Here is a 24,339-nt window from a genome sequence, read left to right as displayed (position 1 = left end):
TCTTGAGGGTGTTGCAGCAGTGACCTTTGACCCAGGGGTCTTTTGTAAATACACACAGGTTTGTAATATAAAGCCTGTTTCCGAATGAGCTGTAATATTCCTAAATGATGTGTTGTCTTGATGTCCCATCAGACGAAAACTAGAGGTAGGATGATACAAACATTATACACGCGCAACAATAAAACCACTAAATCCACTGACTGTATGTTTTATTGTATTTATTTACAAACAACACAAGTCAGACTTTTGCCTAATGGGGTCCTGTCCTGGAATTAAAAGGTGAGTATCGGTAAAGATGAGCGTTTATCTGTAAATCACACTGGTACAATAGAATTGATCAAGACTTCGGCCCAAACTCCATATAGTGTAGACCACCACTCTGGATAAGAGTCAGGACTGCACATCAGCATTCCAACATCAGTAACTAACTGTGGATCTTTTCCGTCACTTGTCCTTTTGGTTTCCTTCCTTTTAAAGATGCGGCTTTTATCTCAACAAACAAATAAATAACGACACAGGTGGAGTTCGGGCACTCTGTCCATAATAAAGTTAGGAGACTCCTCTCAGAGTCCTGCACCTCGACCCTGGTCTGAATGAGGCTGAAAGTCTTGTCAGTCTGCAGGTTCTGACAGTCTGCGGTCCAGGGGTTAGGAAGGTTGCCGGGGCCCTTCAGCAGGTTTGAATCCTTCTGTCTGCATCTTATCTTTGTATTTCAGGAAGTCTCTCCTCTTGGTGAAATACTTCACCTGTCAGGGAGGTAGAAAAGATGAGCAACGGTGCAGTATTTAATGTAGGCCGCATACAGCTTGCACCAGAGTGTGCTCACTTGAATGCGGGAGTCAAGGCCAATTCTAAACTATTTTAAATTACTATTTTTAAAGATTGTTGATATTGTGATTTTGAAACAGTGCTTATGGTTCATGCTTTCTGACTTCACGGTCTACACTAAATTCCTCCCTGATCACAAAGATAAAAGAGAAGGGATAGTTTACCCACTGCGCTGGGCAATTTGCCTCAAACTCGCTCTGGTACTTCTGGCAGGAGTCGGCTTTGTCACCATTGTCATCCAGACATTTCCACAGCTGATCCCTGGCGTCCCAGCAGGCCTTCCTTTCCGCAGAGTTTGGAGCAGTCATCGCTACTCTGACGATGAGGTAACCAGTAAACAGTTGAAACGACCCATTTGAACAAGTGGATACTCTACACTAAAAAAACGCATTACCCTATACTAGGAATGTTCTCATTATAGCCTCTTCCTTCTTACGTTTGCTATTCTATGCTACGAGTTTGTTGTTTATCCTCACACAACATCCTATAGGTTAATGCCACTTGCTGTATGTTTATACTTTGCATTTACATCCTGTCAGCCTCAAAAGACCAATTATCTGAATTTAACTTACGTGACACCACACCACCGTGTTCCCTTTGGCATTAGACTATAAATAATTCACTTTCAACCGCTCTCAGTTGTCACTCAGCAAAAGCAAAAGCGGTAAACTGACTGTAACGTTAGCAGAGTGGCGCTTGTAAGGACTCAACTGTCACTCACCGAGTTAACCGCTGCAACGTCCAAAATTATTTATTTGTCCCAACCACCGCTGCTGTTTGCTTCTGTCACTCCATAAACCACGAAAAACCAGAGAAATACTATAACTAAACTACAAACGCATGACTTTTACAACGCCGTTGACGTTCTGCAAGCGGAGTATCGTGAAGGACGCGCGTAGCAGCACTTCCTTGTCGCATCGTGATGACGTCAAGGCGTGATTGAAGACATGCACCAGGTGATGGCGCAGTTCGTTAAGAAATTCAAACCCGAGGGACATGTTTGGAAGTTTTTAACATTAGTTGTGAATACAAACAGCTAAAGATATCAAAATACAATAACAATACATTCTCCACACGGCGTCCTTAAACACAATGTGGCGTTTTAATGTAACTCGTGTAGTGTTAATTGAGGGATGAATTAGCTACTGTAGCATCCTACTTTGGCAGGTTACATGTCAACATTGTAACACTATCCTGCACTTTAACATTGCAGCTAAGCTATGTTACTATGTTTCAACATTGTTAGGTAATGTCTTAGTTCTGCAAGTAGTAAGACAACTTCCAAAATGCCCCAAAATGTTCCTTAACCTTTTAATAAACCATAGCAAATAAAAAATCACCATATTCTGATTTTGAGCTGACTTTAAATAAAATGATTAGTATCACAGCTGTGAGTATAACTGAAACAGTCCATTAATTAAATGTCCTAGTTTTAGGTAATTTTAAGTGAGTAAAATAGACTGTAGGCTAGTATAGGAGGATGGGGTTTACACTTGTTATCTTAAGGCAGTATTATTCAAAAATCGACATCCTTGTCCTGAGAACTGTTTTGCTGAACGACTCTGACCCCAAATGACCCATAATTGCTGGATTTTCATGACAGCATCATATTAGATGTCCTTTTGTCAAAATGCGAGAAACAATTCACATGTGGAAGCAATTGCGTTAAAATTAAACTGTTTTACTGAATGAGTCCATGGGGAAACCTTTGGTTTTCACTCACTGAACAAAAACTGGCATTAACGTTGACTAAAGGCTGAAAGTTAGATTTGTGTGTGTTTGTGAGTGCATTCATGTCCCATTTCAATCAAACAGGAACAACTTTCAAAATGTTTGTTTCATCCCTGGGAGCCTCTTTTCCTTCACAGCACAACAAGTGTCAAGCTACGTGAATGTACAATAAAGTGTGTATGTGTGTGTGTGTGTGTGTGTGTGTGTGTGTGTGTGTGTGTGTCAGGCAGTGAGTAAAGACAGAGTGAAAATGTGTGTTGTTGATTAACTCCCTCTCTCTTTTTCTCAGCCACAGCGATGGAGAATAGCCCCACTGGTTGCTATGGCTCCCTGCAGCCATCCATCTCAGTTCGTGTGCTTGAGCGCACTAAAGGGAATAAACAAAAAAAGGGGAACAAGTACTCTGATGCAGGGGTGAGGAGCTCGCCCTCTTCCTAGGAAAGTAAGTGTTTTGTCGCCTTGTGCGTGTGTGTGACTTGAGTGTGTCTCTCTAGCAGGAGACAGAACTTCATTCACTATTCATAGCACACAACATTTCACCGACCTCACTTCAAGTTTGTTTCCTCCGCTGTCAATGAGTGTTTTTGTTTTAGTCTGCTCCAGCAGGGAGGGTTAAGACCCAAAGTTCCTGTCCAAGAACATGTTTTAAAAATGTGTCCCTTTGCACGAGTGTGTAAATACACACAATTCCTGCAAAAGACAATGTGGAAAGTAGGTAACGCTGCAATGTTAGCATCTTACCATCATAACTCCACATAGGTGTAACTCACCTGTACATGTACATGTATTTACATTGAAACAGCAATAGATTACCCTATGGCACACCATTTCCATAATTGCCACAATGGAAATGACAGCCTCTTAAAAAGGGAGGGTATAGAGTTTGTGGAGAAGGTGGCAATCGCCTTTAGTAAAATTACATCAGAGAGAGACATATTGGATTTTTACACTTGCTGCTATGATGTATCCAGGTCTTAATGAGCCCCTTGTCACCTGGAGTTTACCGGCTTCCAGTTTACTTCCAGTAACTCATTCTATGTCTCATCAAGAGAGAATCCAAGAGAAAATATGTCCCAACGCCTCCTGAACTGTTCAGCAGGCGACCTCTGACAGAAATACCGCAGTAACAAAGACTGAGACGAACTATTTCAAATGCACACACACACACACACACACACACACACACACACACACACACACACACACACACACACACACACACACACACACACACACACACACACACACCCTCTGAACTCACCTCATGTTGACTGTCTTGTTTTGGGCTGCTGCCCCATACAGATGCCGGTACATCTTCTCTCCCTTAGCTGTGATTTTCGGAGGTATAAGCGCTGAAGGATTAGCATAAGACTGACGAGATATTAGGAAGGGTGTAAAAATGTTCAAAAGGGAAATATATGCCTCATAAAATGACTCAACCTGTACAGCAGGCTCTCCTCATCACACAGCTCTGACCCTTTTCTGGTTTTCAATGCAGTGTGAGAGAGGCACTCATTAGACTTTGACAGCTGTTGAAGCTATATTCCCATTCAATTTGAAACTCTTATTTTTTTTTTTTGAAAGCTAACTAGCGAGGTAACTGATCCACAGTTCTCTATTTTGAGTCTATTAAAAGCACTAAAACACTTCCTCTTCCTCCTTCCATAGTGCTGTTGACAGCAGCTGAGAGGTGGCATTGGAGGATTTGTGGAGAGGACGAGAAACATGAAGAGGGCAATTAGATTGCAGCAGTATATGATGTACTATCCATTCACAGCAATCATGACTGTTACTAATGGAAAAACAGGTTCGTCACTGACAGATTTTTTTTTTTTTTAATGAGCATCTCCAGTATGAGTACCTGTCCCATGACAGAGAACTAGCTATCACAGCCTGGAGCCAGAGCTCACCTCCATACCCGCCGTGTCTCTGAAGTAATAAAAAGACAGCAGTAATGGATCAGTTGGCCTCTACATCTTTTTTATTTTTAATTCACACAGCACAAAAGCAACCTGGCAGGCAAATGCCACTCACTTCATGGACTAAAGAGACTCTGCAGTGGTCATGGGCCTGCTGTCACCTGTCAGTCAGCGTCAGTTCAGCCAGGATGTCAAAAGACGGATGACAGTTACTTGACACGAGTCAGTTAGGTATAAAGCCAGGTGCCCAGTAGTCATGTATAGCCTGAAACCCTAGACTCTAGAGGATGGCGAGCTTTATTTATTGACTGCTTCTACAGCTTCACCGAGCTGTTATTACACAAAATCCAGGTTTGAAAGAAATATGGACTCCAAGTGTGCTCCGAGTCTGGTTGATTGAGCTCACTTTAACTGGAGCCCTCACTGTTCTTTCTTTCTTTCTTTCTTTTTCTGGTCACCGTAGGAACCTGGTGTGGCCCTGGAGCAGCTTTCTGCTCATCGTTCCCCTCTCAACTGGTAAGTTGTGTGAATGCACAGACAAAACAAAACCACAGTAAGTTTATGCTCATTGAGAGAGTTGAGTTTACGGTTTAGTTCAAGTTTAGTTCCATCGCGTTGAACTTTGCAAACTACCGTTTTGTGGTTTGTATTGTTGACGGCCATATTCCAAAACATACTGCAATTTCTGAGACTTCCTAACTTGTTAGTCAATAGTATAATAGTCAAAGGTTTTGTTTTTTGTGTTGTCAAAGTTACATTATTGCTTAACCAATGGGTTTTGTAGTAAATGGGCTAAAACAAGCAAAACCACTCGTGTGTTCCTCGAAGCACCGTTATGAAAACACTGGTTGATCCTCCTACATGTCCATCACTTCTTCCATCTTACGTCATTTTCCTTATGTAAACACTTTCATCTGATTCTTTGGAATAAGCCTAACGAGATGATGATGTGAAGGAGTAAGCGCAACGTGATCTACACAACCACATTCCTGCCCCTCCTTCCATTTACCACTATGAGCGAGACACAGTTCGGTTGTATTCCCAAGTGTAACTTTATCATCAATAAGTACAAGATGCCATCTGTTTTAGAGACAAATAATAGATTAAAAAAAAAAGTGAAAATGAAAAGAAATTGCACTGGTGTAATGCTTTAAATCGATAAAATATTTAATGTATGTAACTCTAACGAGTAGAGAAATTGTGGTGCACTTAAGGATAATGTAAAATGTCTTAATAGGAGGTCATCCACATTCCTCACGTAATGAGTGAGTGTGAGATGAGTCCTACGACTTTAAGATCTGTGGTGGAACCTTTAGTGTGCCAAGGTAAATGTCAGACACACCAAAACACACACTTAAAGACCCACACTGTCAATCTCTCTCAGTTTCAAAGACACACACACACTCACACACACACACACACACAAAGATGCAGGCGGCTAGCTTTTACTGTTTTCTGATGCTGCTTGATGCCGATGACAAAGGACAACTCTGACATTACTCTCCATATCATGAGTCTTTAGTCTTCGTCTGGTTCTTTCTTTTTCTCTGGCCGCTACAAGAATCTTGAGTTTATTGATTACTAAATACAGTAGATTCTCCCTCAGGGAACACTTTCCTTCAACATTGGCTCGTTGGTCAATCTGCATTTTAATCAAGTAGAACACACACAAAAATCAGGAAAGAGCCTACAGTAGAGCCTTGGCTACAGAATTTTCACGCTATAACATAAAAAAAAGAAGTCGAATAATGAAAAGCTCCACCACTTTGACACACACTGTATTGAGTTTGAGATCAGTTATAGTTTGCACCGACCACAGTATTAATTATCTACACCATTTACCTTAACATACGTGTACAGCACTAACGAGCCTCACACACAGCGGAGCTTTGTTGCTCCATAGCAGGCATCGACTACCGATGGCAGCTCTCTCTCTCTCGCGCGCTCACACACATCGACCGGTATTTGTCAGCCCAGTGGTGTCCAGAAAGCTGACCTCCAGTCGCCACCGCTGGAAGTCAATATCACCGTTGACTCGGAAATGGCATCCACTGTCATGGCAACAGCGGCTCAGGCAACACGCACCACACGCATACGTGCACATCATCAAAACGTGAGGTGGAGATAGCGATTTGAGAGGGTAACTTTTTTTAACGGAACGACTTTGTCACTTCTTTACTTTATAACGCTGTGGCTCAGTAGGTGGAGCGGGTCCCCCATAGCTGGATGATCGATGGTGCAATCTCCTGCTCCTCCAGTCCACATGTCCTTGGGCAAGATACTGAACTCCAAATTGAGCTTTCACAGATAGAAATGACTCCACAGCAAACACTTCGCTGGAGGATCTTAACTCCAAGACACTTAATTGGTCTACAGCGTAGACTGTACATGTAGGGGCCATGTGGGCTGGTGCCATCCAGCATTCGTAGCCATACCAACAAAAAAGAATGCGCTGTAAGTCGTAGATATCCAATGAAATCATTTTGTACGTTAATGTGCATTATCATGAACGAGGAAGTTTAAAGACTGCAGAAGTTTACGCAGGTGGGACTGGCGGTGGATGGGTCCAACAAACAGCCATCTTTCAGCCAGGAGACTGCTGAGGTCAGCGTTGATTTATTTGTCACGTGACATGCGTAATTCAGTAACGGCACTTCCGCATTTATTTTGACCCAAACGATGATCTCCTCCTAAACCTAACCAAGTAGTTTTGTTGCCTAAACCTAACTGAGTTGTTTCCTGTGTATACGGAAGTTTATTTTGAAAAGGCCGTACACTTTGGTTCAAGTCAGTTGCCATCAAAACTGGTGTTCATGGTCCCCAGAGGAGTAACCTTGAACCACAACATAGGAAAGGTGCTAGTACTGATACAGTTAAGATAGAAATCTAGCACCTGCTTTAAGCCAACAGAGACTGTTAAACAAGTTGCCGTCAGTGTAACATCAGAAATGATAGACTGAAGCTTTTCCGTGCAGCTTAATGAAAGTCTGACCCACGGTGAGATGGTCACAGCGGGGCCACACACTCGACAGCGGATGACCTGAACGAACTCCCGTTGACCTTCCTCCACTCACCGGGAAAATGCGCGGACAGAGAGGGGGAAAGAGAGAGAAAACACGTAATCCATAATCCATGGCTGCCAGTGTGCAGCGAAAAGCGAATCAGCTTTTCACAACAGCAGGATCGGGGAAAAAAATAGATAAAAGCTCTGTATATTTTGAAGGAGGCGACAGCACACTGTGATCATTCACCACGCCGCATGCGTCCATACACCTGTCGGGGCAGACGTGTAACTCCATGTGTGTTCTGTTGAGATGATGTCGCTTTAGTTTTTCATCTTTTTACTCTCATGTTGTATTGTTAGGCTTCACCGAAAAAAACGCTGTGTTAGGCTACGCAGTGTGTGTGTGTGTTATATAAGACACAAAAAGAGAACATTTCTTTTGCTCTATTTTCTCTATTTCTGTCTGTAATCACGCAGATTGACGATACAATCAACATGTTGTTATCCCACAAGCCTTTCTCCCTAGAACAGGCACTCACACACACACACACACACACACACACACACACACACACACACACACACACACACACACACACACACACGCACACACAAGCGCGCGCGCACACAGGAAGGAGAGGATATTATAACAAGCATCCGAAAAACAGTGTTGGTCCAACAAGTGAGACGAGGCTCCCGCCTGATTTCAACAGGATTATCGCTCTTAATTTATGCTAATGAGTGCACACGGAGTAACGAGAGCGGCGTGTTATTGTGGGACAGAAGCACCCCGTCTCACTCTCACAAACATGTGCGAGAGCGCACACAACTGGTGTGTTATTGCACCATTGAAGCCTGTTGCTTGTGGAACTACACACGTTCTTTTGTCCAAGACACGCACACACACACACACACACACACACACACACACACACACCAACACACACACACACACACACACACACACACACACACACACACACACACACGCACACACACACTCCGCACTATGCCATTGTGTACTTCATGGGAATCTCGTAGTCCAACCTCTGCCAACAAATCTCACCACCATTGCAAATACACACACACGCTGATTCCGCCGTGGGACAGCCCTGGCTTGGCTGGATCCACATTCTTGTTTCGTTTCACCCGCTTCATAGAAAGTCTTTTAAAAACTTGTGAGGTTGAAGCTTTGTGAGGTGGTCAAATGAAACCCTCCGTGAGAGTCACCATTATGTTCCAAGAGAGAGACTTGTCTGGTTTTTAACGTTAGACATTTGAAGTAACTCGGTTATGCTTTTTGTTTATTTCCTAGGTGTCATTATGCACCTGACTCCATCCAATATTTGTTATCATTTCCTTCATGCCAAGCACTGGTCTTGTTATAATAATCCGATCAAATATGCTGTGCTTTCATTGCGTAATCATAGAGGAGGTCACTGTGCAGCAGCGATATATGGTGAATATATACAAACCATTCTGCCACTACACAAACACTATACTGTTATAGATATTATATTGTCATCACAGTAACACTGTGTAGGAGATAATAAGGAAATGACATGACCAAGCCTGGAAACAATTTGTCGTCATCATGCTTTTTGTTACCTATATATATATATATATATATATATATATATATATATATATGACAAGTTCACTGTAAACTCATTGTTTCCCACTATAAAGACACTATAGGAATATATATTCCCACATGCTGCCCGAGGAGATAAAATCATTCTAATGACAGCAGCTTGCCGCAGACACACACCGCGTCCCCGTGGTAATAGCAGAAGGATATTACAGGAGCGAAACAGTGATTTCCATTCAGGGCAGTGGGCGGCGCGCACTCGCAGCCCCGTCTCTCGTTGCGATGTACGCGAGCGCGCGTCCGTTATCAACGAACCCCCGCGCCAGCGAGCCAACACTCCTCACACCGCACGCAGCCGAACCGCACCGCACCGCGCCGAGCCGAGCCGAGCTGACCGGAGCACTCTATCCCCGGCGCCACGCGCAGAAGCGGCAGAGGAGCAAACGATGACCTGGTAGCGCATCTTCACGTCCGTGCGTCCCCCTTTTTTTAATTTTTTTTTTAAGAAAGCCACATTCTGCCTCTTCACGTTTAGATTATCTCGCGGAGACCATGGAGACGGCAATTCACAGGACCGATGTCTTCATCTTCCAGCTGCTCCTCTTCAGCCAAATCGGTAAGAAACTGCAGGGGACAATTTAGTTGTATATATTTTGGTTTGATGGAGTGCGGTGGCTGTCATGTGACGTTTTTGAACGCTGTCTGAAGATTGAGCGGTGCGTCTGTTTTATTCCCCCTCGGATATTTCCCGCACACTTCAGCCCGTTTCAAAAATGTGCAATCGGCGGCAAAAGGCGGATGAATTCTCTACATGTAGATTGGAATGTGGGATTTTGTTAGAGCGTGCATTTCGGAAACGTTGCGCCTGCAATGTAGGTTACACCGAAATATTCCTGTCCACTCACATTTAGTTTCAAGTGAGTCATCCTCAGCCTACATGCAGCGATTTTTTTTTTCTGGTCATGCTTTGAGCACGTTGAGCTGTGTTTTCCCCTCAAACACAAGCAAGTTGAAGTATGAATGAAAATATGAGACGACGCGCTGTGTTCCGTGATTGCTGTATTTAAAGAAACTGTCCCCACTGCGTATGTTCAACTTATGTCCTTCAGTCCAAATGTCCCTTTAAGTGATAGCTGCGTTTCACTTGGCATCTTTTTTTTTATATCAGCCCTGTATTTTTTTTAGAGAGACATTACTTAGTCATGAATTTTCTGACATTTATTGAGCTTAAAGTATTGCTGTTTTATTCCTATGCTATAAATTCAAATGTAAAGTATACATTTTGCCTTAGATATACCACAGCTCTCCTTGTGTATCAGAAGTCCTCGAGGGCATCGCTACACCACCTGTTAGAGTTTTCAGGAAACACCCGATAGGTTGTTTTTTAAAAGTCACGTTGGCTGCTCCTCACCATGTTGTGGGAGCTATAAACTAAAGGTTTGTTAAAGACAAAATCTCTCAAGATATGAGTCAGAGCAGCTGTCGAAGCACAGATCCTCTTTGGTAAAGAAATCCGAGAGAAGGACTTGGTGCTGATTTCAGTAACGGGTGCAGAAGTAGGATCCAAACACACACCCCCAACATTTGTTTACTCATTCTGTCTGTGTACTAATTTCTAAAGAATAAAAAAAGAAGTCACACATAAACATGTTCTTTAGTCAGATGAATTGTCAGTCGCAAGTTCCGTCAATTGGAGGTACAAAATTGGACCTTTTAGTTTTAGTGCTCCTTGGAGAGCAATCTGTTTTCTATTGGTGGGAGATTTGGTGTATTCACTAAAAACACTTTGAAAGATGATATAATTTCTACATTAGGATTCCACTTCATGCTCTTGATTAATAAACACAAGCCATCATCAAATTGACGTGACGCATCCAATGTCTGTCATAAAAAGTGGCACACACAGTAGAAGCAGTGTAGAGCCGGCCCAATAAACTGTCGGGCTGATAAATCGACCAATAGTCGACTTCATAGTCATCATAGAAATACCAAAGACGTGTTTGAGGTAGTTTCCAAACAGTACATAGTTTGTCCACGAGAGACAACGATGAATAGATTCTTCCAGCTTTGAAATGTCCCATAGACTCTTTATCTTGGTCATAATTCTTTAACCAACTCATTTGAGGGATCCTCATGTAACATCTTTGTTTATGTTATGTGTTTATGTTCAGAGTATCAGCTGGCACATTGTTTTATTGGATGTTTTAAACTCTTTAATTAGACTTCTTCAAGACCCTAAATTGGGTAGTTGGCATTCACCCGTCTTCAGTGGAGCTTAGGTCAATTTTGACCTTTGAGAAATAGAATATGCTAAAACAACGATTTTTAGCAAGGTCATCTTATTGTTTTTATTCCGCCATTTGTTTGTTCCAGCAAAGTGCAGGAGATGAATCTCATGACGTTCAATTCAGGAGGCCGACGTCAGACACTTTTAAATGTCCCGAACACAAACCTGCGAGTTCCCGTTTGATGAGATCTTTGTGTGATCAGATTAACTCCGATGAGCCCATGAGGCGTTTTTTAATTTGATAGAGCCTTGGTGCAGAAATGCTCTGTCATTCCTGAAACGTCCTTATTGCAGCTGCTCTTATTTCATATAATTAAGATCACTCTGCCCATAAATGCCTGTGGCCTTTAACGCCTTCCTCCACCTGCTGTCGCCAGAGGAAAAAGCTTTTCATTTGTAGAATTAATCCCAGATTTGGGTACAACAGGCTGACTTTGCTAGATTTTTTTTTCAAAGGTTTCTCTTCCATCCAGATATCTTGATGCTGTTTTGAGAAAAGCACAGTCAACGTTTGGCTCTGCTCTGAAGTCGCAGTGGTCGAGCTCGTCGATTCACTTTGCTGTAGCTGCAAATTAAGTGTATTGTTCCCAACCCTCCAGTGCAAGTTTCATTTTGTTGAAAGTGTTTGTGTTAAATGCTGTTTGGATACATACAGAGAGAAAAGATAGTTCCCTTTATGAGGGAAAGGAATTAGAGGATCCTCCTGCCATCTGTCCCACAATATGCCACAAAAAATCACACACAAAACACGTTTTCTCGCTGTGTCCTCTCGCTCACACTCCTCCACACACACACACACACACACACACACACACACACACACACACACACACACACACACACACACACACACACACACACACACACACACACACAAGTGGCTGTGATGGTGCGGCAGCACACCATACATCTGACTCCTCAGTGGTTATCACACCTTCTGCCTGTGGCTCCATATGTGCAGTACGGCAGGAAAGGGATTCGAGCACGCATTCCTGTTTTGATGCATCCGATATTTTGACATGGAACATATGTAGATACCCACCATGACTTTGGGTTTTAACATGCTGTCATCGATGCTGTTAAGAGATTTCAAACTAATCTGAATCTGCTCCCTTCGCCTCCCGTTGCTCCTCTCTCCAGACCTCATTGTATTCCGCTCAGCTTTCGTGAAGCTTCCGGCCCCTTCTACCCATAAGCGATTGCATTTTGTGGCCGTTTCCTGTAGTTAGCGGTGTTTTGTTTACACTCCTAACAGACTGCGTTTCAGTTCTCAGGTTGTTGTTTTTTTGCCACAATGTTTGAATTGAATCTACAAATACCCAGTTGGATAGAAGGCTTGTTGGTGGATGGTGATGGGCAACAATGGCAACAGCAGCCTGCATGCTATTGATCATTCAACAGCTCAGCAGGATCTATACTGGAGTTTGGCACAAATCATTGCCTGTGCACTTTACTCTGTGTGTGTGTGTGTGTGTGTGTGTGTGTGAGAGAAAGAGAGAGAAGGAGATTTTAAGACAAAACCAAGCTAAACCATCAGAAGATGGGTGGGTTCCCAGAATGCATTTCAGCCAATGCGCTCCACCTCCTCTGCTCTCCACACACACTGTTTACCTGCATTCAACCAAGGTCTGCTGCAACGTGATTGGTCAACACTACTCGGACTACAAACGGCAACCAGATACCAAACACAATACCAACATACTGTCCCGTTGCCTTCAGCTTCCTCATATGAATGCAGAATTAGTGTCATGCGTGAACACACAAAACGAAGTTCATTACTCACACATGTAATGCTATTACTCATCACTGCCGGTGAGCTAGACACGTTTAGTCGGTAGCTACAAATAATGAAAATATCCACCAGCGATAAAAATCCCTCCATCAAATACAGTACAGAGCTGTATTATCTGGCCAACATACCACCATACACTATGACATGGTTAATATGTGATGGCTAATGGGAGTTCAGTGATCATATGTTCTACTTGTGCGATACCATCTGGCCACCCAGTGCACTCTGAGCATTTGAACCTCAGGGGTTACATCCGGTGGCATAATAGGATGCCTGATGGTGTAATAGCAACTTCCTGAAAAAATACTGGCACACATAGCAGCGCACTGAATGTAGATAATATGTAGAGTAAAGTGTACTCATTGAATACACTGCATTTCTCTCCCTCTGTCCTCACCGCTGTCCACGCCTCCGTGGTGCTGAAAGACACACAGCAGTGGTCACATTTCAACTATCATAACGGGTCATAAAATTCCATGTTTGTGCTCCGACACTGCTGGAGCGGGCAGCGCGTGCTTGGCTCCATTAGTGACAGAACGTTATTGTTCATCAGCGTGGATGCTCACATCTTTAAATACACAGTTATCATTATAGTTATCGCTTTTAGTGTGGACGGCTGTGAACACTGAATGTCACATTATTAAGCATGTGCTTGATAAGATCAGTATCGGGGGTATCGTTACTGTAAGCGTTACAGTAATTAGGGTCTTGCTGATTATCACATGCTGCATTATAGGCAACATTTTGGCTGAAGTGACAAATTCCGAAATCCTCCAATATGACACTTAGGAGACCGGTCAAGCACACACTCAACACAGTCCATGCCACTGTTTATTTCATTATTTCGAATCCTTTTTTTTTTTTTCACTGTTCATTTGAGTTGCGTGCCTCCCTCCTTCCAGCTTTAACTCCAATGCTTAAAATGAGATTATGTGTGCGCTAACTTACAAACACGCACACACACACACAGCTCTGTAAACCAGCCCAAACGAAATCTCCACTGAGGGAAGGAAATCTTGTTAGGAAGATTTTCCAAAGCCTTCTTAACTGTCTGGTTTTTAGCAGGGAAAATATAATCAGATTTTCTTTTTTTTTGGGGGGGGGGGGGGGGGGGGGGGGGGGGCATACACATTTGGGAGAGTATATTATAGAGACAATTTTTATCATAGAATATTACAGATATATGTCATTTCCTAACACAGATCGTTAAATCCTCAGAATGGAGCAAAATGTACTACTTTGAGTACGATAACCGATTGATAAAATTTGTGATACATGAGTGTACTTTGAGTGTACTGATAGAAGTGGCTTGCACTGTTCTAGTGTTGGCTTTTCTAAAAAACCACAGATGTTACAGTGAATAATTTATTAGCTGCTCTCTACTCTGATATTTGTCTTCCTTTCCTCTGTCTCTTCCACTCTCTTTTACTGTTTTTTTTTACCAGCCTCTCCATCCGAAGCCGTTTTACTCATATGTGCTCTTATTCTTTAATCCACTTAGCTGCAGTCTGCTTAGACTGTGGCAGCGTACGGTCCCAGTTCTTTTAAAGCTGGCCTGTGCCACAAGGACCGCCCGATGCCTTTGATGCTGAGCGGCCTGGACAGGGAACTCGGCTCGGTGAAACACTGGCATCAATCAAAAGTTTTGTCAGTGCAGTTGCTCTCGTCGGCAGTGATTGGCAGACGCGCAGAGCCCCAAAGGTAAAAATGGAATAGAGTGTGGGGGGGGGGGGGGCTCTGCTGTATTACGCAAGCCAAGACTCAACAAAGCGGACATAAATGTAAAACCCAATAGTCAAACATTGAATTACCGAGTGTATCATCTTCACTGCAAGTTCATTCCGTTTCTCTTTCAGATGCATCGTTACAAAAGGTTTCTCGTTTCAGTAGGACGTCGGGGAAATCTTCTCTTTCCCTTCTTCCTTCTTTCATTTCTGCAATTCAGCATAAATACATGCTTTTAGAAATGTACTTGCTCTTTCGTGAAGAACAGCGACATCAGTCAGAGTGGCAAAATAAAAAGCGCAGCGTAAACGTCTCGAGCGGCTTCCGCAGCGTAATCCGGCCCTCCACCGTCGGATGGACGACACGCGGGCAAAGCTTCTGAGTTACGAGGACGTGAGCACGTAGCGCGTTGAGCCGTGATGTGGAATAAGTATGTTTGGGACACGCTGAACCACGAGGAAAGACTTGAGAAGTTTCTCTGACTTTGAGTCTCCGTTGGAATCCGTTGTGACTGCTGCGAGTCCACGATAACCGCGGCTGCTGTCGCCTACAAAGAGGGAAGCTAAAGGCTTTTCAAGGCTGTAGGGGAAGTTAGTATTTCCTACTACGGTATTCACCCGCAGAAGTTGTGTTTGACAGAAAATGTGTTTTATTATATGAATGTGAAACAGGAAGACGGGTGGAAGGCCGCTTCTCCAGTTCGGTCGGAGAATGTTGGCACCCATGTTGTTTAGCATCTCCTCGAATAATGACCGCCTTACTAACAGACATCTAGACCTTTTTAAGTACTTCCTGTCTAAGGCGTTAGTCAAAATGTTGTGCTATGTATTAGAAGTGAGATAATGATTCGTCTTCAGACTCGACACTTGAGCGAGGGATAACCAGCGTAAGACAAGGAGGATGGCAGGATCACAAGGGACAAGAGGTGAAAAGGAGAGGAGAGAGTCTGAAACTAAGTCACTGAAACCACAAGATGCCAATGTTCTCTCTGCGGTCTCTCCAGTCGAGGACGTCTGTCTGAAGTTACAGCAGCTGACAATGGCCGTCTGTCTCTGTCGGTGCCCACATACAAAAGCCACCGTTGTTTTTTTTTTTGAAAAGCCTGGCACCGAGGACTGAGGCTAACCGGAGAGGGAGAGAACCTTGCTGCTACCCGGCTGATGGGCATCGGAGACACACACACGCAGGAACACACATGCAAACTAACATGCACACACGCCAGCTCTGAGGGAAGTCACTAGGTATTAGTGTAAAGTTGTAGAAGTGCTAAAGTAATAATCAGAGTAAAACTCTTGACCTTAATCTAGATAAGAACTGATTAAATGTGATTACATGGTCTGCTTGTAGATCTGATTCATTCATATTCCTGTTTCCCTGCGATGGAGCAGAGCTTGTGACTCACGTCTAGAGATGTTCCAGCGCCGCATCACAACCGTCAGGTTTCTCTGTTGGCCAGCATTGTTCTCTGTGTCACGGTGCCACTGTGGTTTACCCGCGGGCCTGTTGTCCTGCACATCTTTCAAACACACTGCTTTAAAGTCCTTTGTGCAGCAGCTATAGACCAACATCCGATGTCACAGAGGTCACCGAGGCTCACACCCTAATATACGTTCTGCTCCTGTGTATTCAAGTTGGGCCGTTGCCTGATGGTGTGAACTGAATTTACTTAACATACAAATTCCACCAAACCTGGAGTCTTGTCGTAAAAAGTGACCTCAAAGTAAAGTGATCCGAGCAGAAGGCGGAGAATGTTTCGACTGACATGCTGCACGTTCCACAACGTCCGAGTTTGATTGATGGAAGTGCATGTCTGGAATATCAACAATGCATTATACTTCACGTCATATGTTCATCCACTGTGATCTGCAAGAACCGGGGGGACCAGGCTGCTGCTACAGTGCCACGCTATCACATGGAGCAGAACAGTACAAACAGCTGTTGATAGAGTCATCAGGGACAACACGGAGACAAGGCAATTCAGTGAACGTCTTTATGCAGAACACCTTATACAATCTTTGCATTTTAGCAGTTTCCATTTGAAGTGAACCTCCTAAACCTGAGAGCGTTGGCACTTTTGCGCCAACCCCCGAGATTTAATCCAGAACACTTCAGACTGTTGATGCAGGAGTGATTTAAACAGTAAGGTTTTAGCAAAGCTGCTTGTGCTTGGGAAGTAGTGAGCATACGACTGGATAAATGAGGCTTAGATTACACTGCGCGAGTTTTGTGAGAGTTTGTAAATGGATGTTTTGATGTAGTTATGCTGTTGTTAAAGTGGCCTCCATTTGTTCCAGTTAAACCTAGACTTTTAGACCTTTCTCATTTTTTTTTAGAAAAACTAAGTTTCCTTCAACAATTCAAGGCGACACGGGGTGTCATCTATTCACAAGCGGTCATTTTGTGGCTGAAGCATTCCATCAGTTTGACTTCATCACCCCAAAATGAGATGAATCACCTGAAATGTGACCTGAGTAAATTGTGACCTTCCAACCTAGATAGGTTCTTCTTCGTGAGTCCAGCTTTGTTTTGATTCTCAAGCTTTGTTCGATGGCATCTTTCAGGCTGAGAAGATTTCCAACTAGTGTCTATGCTGACTTAAAATTATAAGGACACACATTCAGTATCTTTATTTGCAGATGGGATTCTCTTTCCTGTTTCAACTCAAATTTGTGACTTAATCTGAATCAACAAGGTGACATTACTCCAAGAGAACCAGTCAGAAAACAGCAGCATTTCCTTGAAGTTTAAAGAGCTTCTCAAATGAAAGAGTCTTTTTTAACTCTCTGGCGTTGCTGCATGTAAGAACCCGCTGTGACAAAAAAACATGAATGAAAGTCAGAGAAAGAGAGATGCACCAAGTTAGTACCAAAAGTTGCTTTTCTTGAAGTGCTGACACATAACTCCTTTTATTGTTCAGAGAGCCGCTGAGTTCAAAGAGAGAAACAAAGACAGAAATCACAGCTGAAATTCAAAGTAGAGCCTTTTCTTTTTCTCCAGATAAAAACTATTTCATGCTGGGCTTTCTTCTGATGCGCAGGTTCAGGTTCGTTACTTTAGGCAGCCATGAAGATAAGTGGGAACCAAATCCAATTGGTTTGATGAAAGTTAATGGAGGCTCGTCTATTGGTCCGTGAAGCGTGGAATTCCGAGACGGACTTTCTTTTTCCAGTGGGAAAGTTCACCGGGGGGGTGACCAATCTGTGGGTTGAAAGTTGATTAACCCCTCGACCCCCACCAGCCGACCCCCTTCAGTCCCACACACACACATTTCAATAGAAATCTTTGGGTGGCCACTGATAGTTGCACATATATAATTTACACACAGACACATTGCTCCAGTGCAAATGCACACGCATGCTGTTATTTGTATAAGGGTTATGTTTGCCTTTGTGTTATTATCCCTGTGTGTGTGTGTGTGTGTGTGTGTGTGTGTGTGTGTGTGTGTGTGTGTGTGGTGGGAGGAGGAATTGGGGGCGCGACCCCGCACCGAAAGATAGAGAGGAGAGGTGATGGTTTCGTATCCATGGCAATAGAGAGAGTCGGAGCAAGAAGCCGACAGGAAGTCAGGGTGTTCCACGCGCCATCGGGGGTGCTCTTCCGTTGTCATGACGCTGTGAACTGTTGTCGTGGAAACGCCGCCGATTCAGGCTGCTTGCTGATGGAAAACATGCCGCCTGGATTCTTCAATGAAAAGAGCCTCATTCACACTTGTTGACGAGCGAGCTCAGTGAGTTCTGAAGTCATATTTGTGAACCGTCTGCAGATGAATACGTTATTATTTAAGCCAGATTTGGTTCTCTTTATTCTCATGTGCTTTTTTTTCTTCTTCTACTGATTAAAACAGTAGCAGACTCCAAATGCAGTCATCAATGCTTTAGATCTCTTTTTTTTCACCACCATAAGCTGCTGTATTAGTTTGAAGTCCTGCTCAACTGAAATTCTACAGGATTAATAATCTCACACACACACACACTCAAAGCATTTTCTCAATTTGTGCTGAGCAGATGGAAGTGGTGCATCTCGCTGCTCTAACTAGGCACGCAGATTAATGGCACACACACACACACACACACACACGCTCACAAATGAGGTGGACATGTGCAATCATACATGCTCAGTGGATAAACTAGAACTCAGAAACACGCATGCATCCGCCAACTGGCTGGCTTCCCTTTCCCTCTTGTATGTGTGTGTCCTAGATGTCACACACTCCTCACTGTTTACACACATGTCATGGGCTCAGTTCATCTTCTCTGATTATGTTTTTCACCTCATTCGTCTGAGACATGGATCTGTGTCCGAGCTTCTTGATGAGATAATGTCCTGCCTGCCTGGTTTGATTTCTTTTTCTTTTTATACCTCGAAGCAAAGATTTGAGGTCAGTCCCCCCGCAGGGTCTCTACTCCTCACTGCTCAAACAAAAATATATCTCCGCTCCACATCTTACACGAGGAGGAGACGCGCTCATTCGTCTCCTCAACGCCTGACTTTAACCCAAGCATGGGTTCATCAGTTTGTAATTGGACAGCTCAAAACAAGTAACATGCAGGTGTATCTGAGGAGAAATCACAGTGTTACAGCATTAATGTGAAGCCCAAAGAAATAAATGTAGTAAGACCAGAGAAAATATGAAGGATGAACCTTCTGAAATGTTAGCTATTGAGATTTCTGACCGTCTGTCATCCCACAAAACATGATCAGGAATTGATGATCAAGAAGTCATATTCAACCACATGGCAATAATGTTGTATTCAAATCCTTTTGATGATGACTATCTGATTATACCTAGTACCAATTCAGTATTTTTTATTTTGAGTGCTGAAACAAGTTGACAGGGAATTAATTGACAACCATTTGAATCATTTATCAATCAGACATGGCATTCTCTGGTTCCAGAGGATTTTCTGCTTTTTCCTGCTATATTTTGTTGTAAATTGACTGATTATTTAATGAATTAAAAAAACATGCAAGGTAATAATTGCTAATTATTGTAATTGTTAGTTTCAGCCCTATTCACATTGCACACCTAAAGTAGGCAATCATATTGATAGAGTCATTCAAATTGAGATAGAGCTGAATAGCTCTGGATAAAGAAAACAAAGCCTGCACCATGGCTGTCCTATTATATTTTGTAGTACATTTAGGGAGGTGTGGTAAGTGGGTAAAAGGTTTGGACAGGATCTGCACAGCCTCCTTTGAATCTCATAAAATGCTGAATTTCAAATGCAGCACTTTGGGGCATGCTTTTATTTTTTATTGCTGGCATTGCTGTAGTTTAATGGGTTACAATGAACAAAGGAGCAGAACTGGACTGGCTGAATAAATGTCATACTGCACCAATACACCAATCCAGGTGCTAAATTCAAAATTCTGAGCAAATCCATTGCCCCTACACGGCTCTCAATGTGGAGACGGCTGAGCTGGCAGCTAGCAGCTAACAGCGCAAACAGTGCTGAGCTAGTAGAGTTCACCTGAGAGGGAACCGGAGAGTGGGCGCTACCGGTCAGCGACAACACCGTGGGTCGGGACAGTCGTTATCAGTTGTAACCGCCAAATGAGCAAAGTGCAGAGCGGCGGCCATGAGCTAGCCTGTCGGGCACGCTCACATGCACTAACAGCGTCCGCGTCTGGCCCGGCTACGTGATCAAAGCACAGAGAAGCTCGGATTACAACACTGCTCAGGTAGACATTACGCCACTATATCTTTACAGAACTAACAGGTTTATATTAATGCTCTAAATATCGTATAGAGAACCTTGAAGTGACAAAACTCCATTCCATCACCCTGAAATACTAAACCCGTTGTCATGTGGAGACCCAGCAGCGATCACTTTTCGCCTGCCAGCAGTGTGCATGTTTTGGTTAAAGCTGAGCAGCGTTTTAAATAACGGGACAGTTTGGTTTTATTAGAATCGGCGATACCTCATCTGGCTGGACCTCGTCTGGTGATACCTGACACTGTCTGCGTGTGTATGTGTGTGTGTGTTTGGGTTTTCTAACCCCCCCAGCTGTTCAGCTGTATTACCACCTTCAACCCAGGGCCCCAAATTCTCACGGTCACCACAAAAACTAACTCCCTTGTCCCCTCTCGAACAACTGGAGTGCAGGACACTCCACACACTTTATTACACACACACACACACACACACACCCCCACACACACACACAGATCTCAGTGATAGGCTTGTCTAATAAGGTTTTATATTGCGGCTTTAATTCTGTCGTGTCCCCCCCTGTGGAACAATGCACAGTTTGTTTAGCACTCAGAAACAATATCCTCCATTTAATATGGAGCCTAATCTCATTAAGTCATAACCTGCGCTGCTGGACTTCTCTGTCAGGCTTCGTCCATTCAGCCGGACAGAGGGCGACGTCTCCCCTGCTGCAGCGTTAGTAGCAGGCCACAAATGGACCACAAATGGTCCCAACATGCCGTGGGTTCATGCATGGGGACAACGTTGTGCCTCTAAAGCTGCAGCAGGCAACATTTCTATAAATCATTATATATCTTAATATTATTAGATGAAAATGGAGAGAGAGTTTCACTCTTCTTATTCCTTATCCACAAAACAGAAGTCTCCTGCACAGGTAATTACATGGAATGACATTGAATTAAATGGGTGATTTAATGCCCCAGCCATTAAATGGACATTTAATCAGATGGATGACTAATGGTCTGGGCTGGCCTATCAACATTTATGTTAAAGTGTTCCCTATCCAGACAACAAGTTATAAATCCTCTCTCTCTCTCTCTCTCTCTCTCTTCTCTGCTTTATCTTTGTGCATCCATATTGTTAACGGTCCTGTGCATAGCTTCTAATATGACCTGCAGCAAAACAGACAGAGGCTGACAGAGTAAGATAAAGCCATAGAAACAGTGAGGCAGTGAATGAGACAGAAGTCAAGCGTACTAAATCAACCAGCTGACACTCAACACAGCTGAACGCTATATAAGTTATAGTCTGGCCCCTGAAGGTATGTGCCTGTATGTATGCATGTAGACGATTGTGTGTGTGTGTGTGTGTGTGTGTGTGTGTGTGTGTGTGTGTGTGCGTGTGTTTGTGACACTGAGGTCAACAGGTGTCACGTTTTATGTGACGTGGTTGTCGCGTGTTCAGCAGGGCTCAGTGATGGCAGCAGTCGTCTCGGAGACCTTTCACTTGGCAAAAAAAAAAAGTAACAGCAGTTGGTTTAATTAGTAGTTCACTGTCGGAATGCGACTCATTATGTGTTGACAGGGGGCTTCAGTCATACAGTTTACTGTATGCTGAGAGCTGCTCAATGGGGACGAAATGGTTCCTTTCGTGGTCTCAAGAGGATGAATTCTATCAACTTTGCTGTGCCTTTGACTTTTCCTCGACCACCATCATGTCTCTCCACAACTATTGGATGGATTGCCATGAAATTTAGTACAGATATCAACGATCCCCAAAGGATGAATCCTAATGACTTTGGTTATCCCCCGACTTTTCCTCTAGCCACCATGATGTTGGCATTTTTAATTCAGCACCAGCATCAGGTTTTCTTGTCCACTAATTTGTTTTATGACCAAACATCTGCAAAACTAATGATACTCTCATTATTCTCAGCTTAAAGTTGTGGTAGACACACCTGCTGAAACATCTGCATGTTAACATTCTGAGCATGTTAGCGTGCTGACATTAGCATTTAGCTCAAAGCACGGCTGTGCCACAGTACTGCCTCACAGAGCCGCTAGCATAGCTGTAGACTCGCCGGCTTGGTAAGGCATCGTTGATTTGGGTCAAGAGATGTCACGATACTAGCAATTTAGTAGTCAATACCAATCCCAGTCTAGGATTCTTAATACCTGCGATACCATAGTTAAAAACGAAAACAAAACAATAAATCACTTGTACTACAACATACACTCCTATTGTTACAGTTTGCACAGTTTTTTTCGAATGTAGAATCTATCTTTTATGATCCCCCACAAGTTTCATGCCAAAATCTAAATTTTACAAGATTGCATTTGAACGCATCATGATAACGTTATAATTTACATTTGCCCAATAATACTTTTTACAAATAGAGCTTGAACGCATCGTAATGTAACTCAATCTAACCTCTGTACGTTAGCTCTTAGCTTCATTGGTCAGGCCAAGGAGGACTGCGCTGCCCATCGGATGCTAACAGCTAACTCTCCTGCTGATTTCAACATGGAGTTGTTGTTCACAATGTAGTACCAGCTAGTAACATCACGCGTTCAGAATTTTGGCATCGACTTGGTACCGAAGAATCTGTTTTCCTGACATCCCTATCCAGGACTTGGGGAAAATCAAAGTGAAAATTTAATGGTGGATTACATTGTATGAAGGATGTGACACTTTTTGTATCAAAATCAAATGCTTTGTACATGATTCTTCTCCATACTGAACCATCTTAAAACATAGTTTGTTAAAAGCTGCTTGAAAGAATTATAAAGTGCTGTCATTTTTCTCTAGAACTCACAGCCACAGCCTTCAAACTAAACCCTACATAGCAGCGTACAGACACTTTCCCTCTTGTGGGTTGAACACGCAGGCGTTCTGTCCCTGGAGGAACGCATCGCTTCATTTAATAGGACAGCAGTAATCACATCTACGGTTAAAAATCACTTTGTGTTGGTGTAACTGCAGTCCGCGAACACATCCCTCCTCTCAAGGATTCAGGTTAAATCAGCCCCAGGAGTCCTGTAATCCAACACTGTGCTATTCATTAGTGTTCAGCTGGGACCGGCTCACTTATCCCAACACCAATAACACAGAATCGGCCTTGCAGCGTCCCAACCCCCCCAAAAAACTACCATCTAGGGCTGCTGCTGCATGTAGTTAAAGAAGTCATAACTAGATTTGATTTCAATGCAGTTCGAGCTTTAAATACATATTTCCAAGCTTAACAAACTGCAGTAGACCAGCTAGCTATGTTTATTTGCCCATAAATCTACATTTGATTGAAAGCAACACGTTCATGCCCCCTCTTTCTGGGTTGTTGAAGGCCTTCTTGGAAACACAAGAAATTGGTAACCGAAGAAGTGCAAAGGTCAAGGCCAAGTAGATACGGCAGAACGGTACATTTCAACACTTCATCAAAAAAAATGACCGCTGGACTGAGCGGAACGTGATAGATTGATGTAAGACGATCTGAGGGGACACTAGCCTGTCTGCCGGGTGAGAACAAAAGGTTGCAGTTTCCTGACCCTTGCCTTTATGAGCTTTATCCACGTTTTTTGTGCGAGCGCCGGCTTAAACTTGTAATCCTTGAGAATCCAGTTGCAGTCACTGCTTCACAATAAAAGACAGTGTATTTCACCAATTGAATGCTTTTAGTGTGGAATATCAACAGTAGGAAATGTGAGGCTGATAAGGTAGGCAATTTTAAACTAGTGCGTGAATGGCGGAGTCCGCCACCAACAAGAAAAACATACTATATCTAGAAAGGTCATTTCAGAATTACATTAAATTC

The 24,339-nt window shown here is 43.2% G+C and overlaps 2 protein-coding genes across 3 annotated transcripts in view; one reads left to right on the top strand and one right to left on the bottom strand.

The window, feature by feature from the left end:
• Positions 1-201: 201 nt before the first annotated feature.
• coa6 (cytochrome c oxidase assembly factor 6) lies at positions 202-1,725 on the bottom strand. 2 transcript variants are annotated; one of them, XM_079184230.1, is made up of 3 exons: positions 1,550-1,725; positions 993-1,143; positions 202-746 (listed from the first exon to the last, which is right to left on the bottom strand). In XM_079184230.1, exons 2-3 carry the CDS (start codon positions 1,134-1,136, stop codon positions 648-650), a joined length of 243 nt encoding a protein of 80 aa, XP_079040356.1. In that variant the 5' UTR covers positions 1,137-1,143; positions 1,550-1,725; the 3' UTR covers positions 202-647. The 2 variants fall into 2 exon arrangements, with proteins under 2 accessions (XP_079040356.1, XP_079040357.1); XM_079184231.1 differs by having other exon boundaries at positions 993-1,138.
• Positions 1,726-9,625: 7,900 nt separating this feature from the next.
• ptprz1b (protein tyrosine phosphatase receptor type Z1b) overlaps positions 9,626-24,339 on the top strand; it is a gene marked incomplete at both ends in the record, with an annotated part of 53,752 nt that continues 39,038 nt past the window's right edge. The window contains one exon of the mRNA XM_079183672.1: positions 9,626-9,689. Coding sequence (XP_079039798.1) covers positions 9,626-9,689 — 64 coding nt within the window. The remainder of the gene's footprint in view (positions 9,690-24,339) is intronic.

Source organism: Pholis gunnellus (assembly GCF_910591455.1).
Source record: "Pholis gunnellus genome assembly, chromosome: 22".
Taxonomy (NCBI): domain Eukaryota; kingdom Metazoa; phylum Chordata; class Actinopteri; order Perciformes; family Pholidae; genus Pholis; species Pholis gunnellus.
This window is presented reverse-complemented; position numbering and strand designations above follow the sequence as displayed.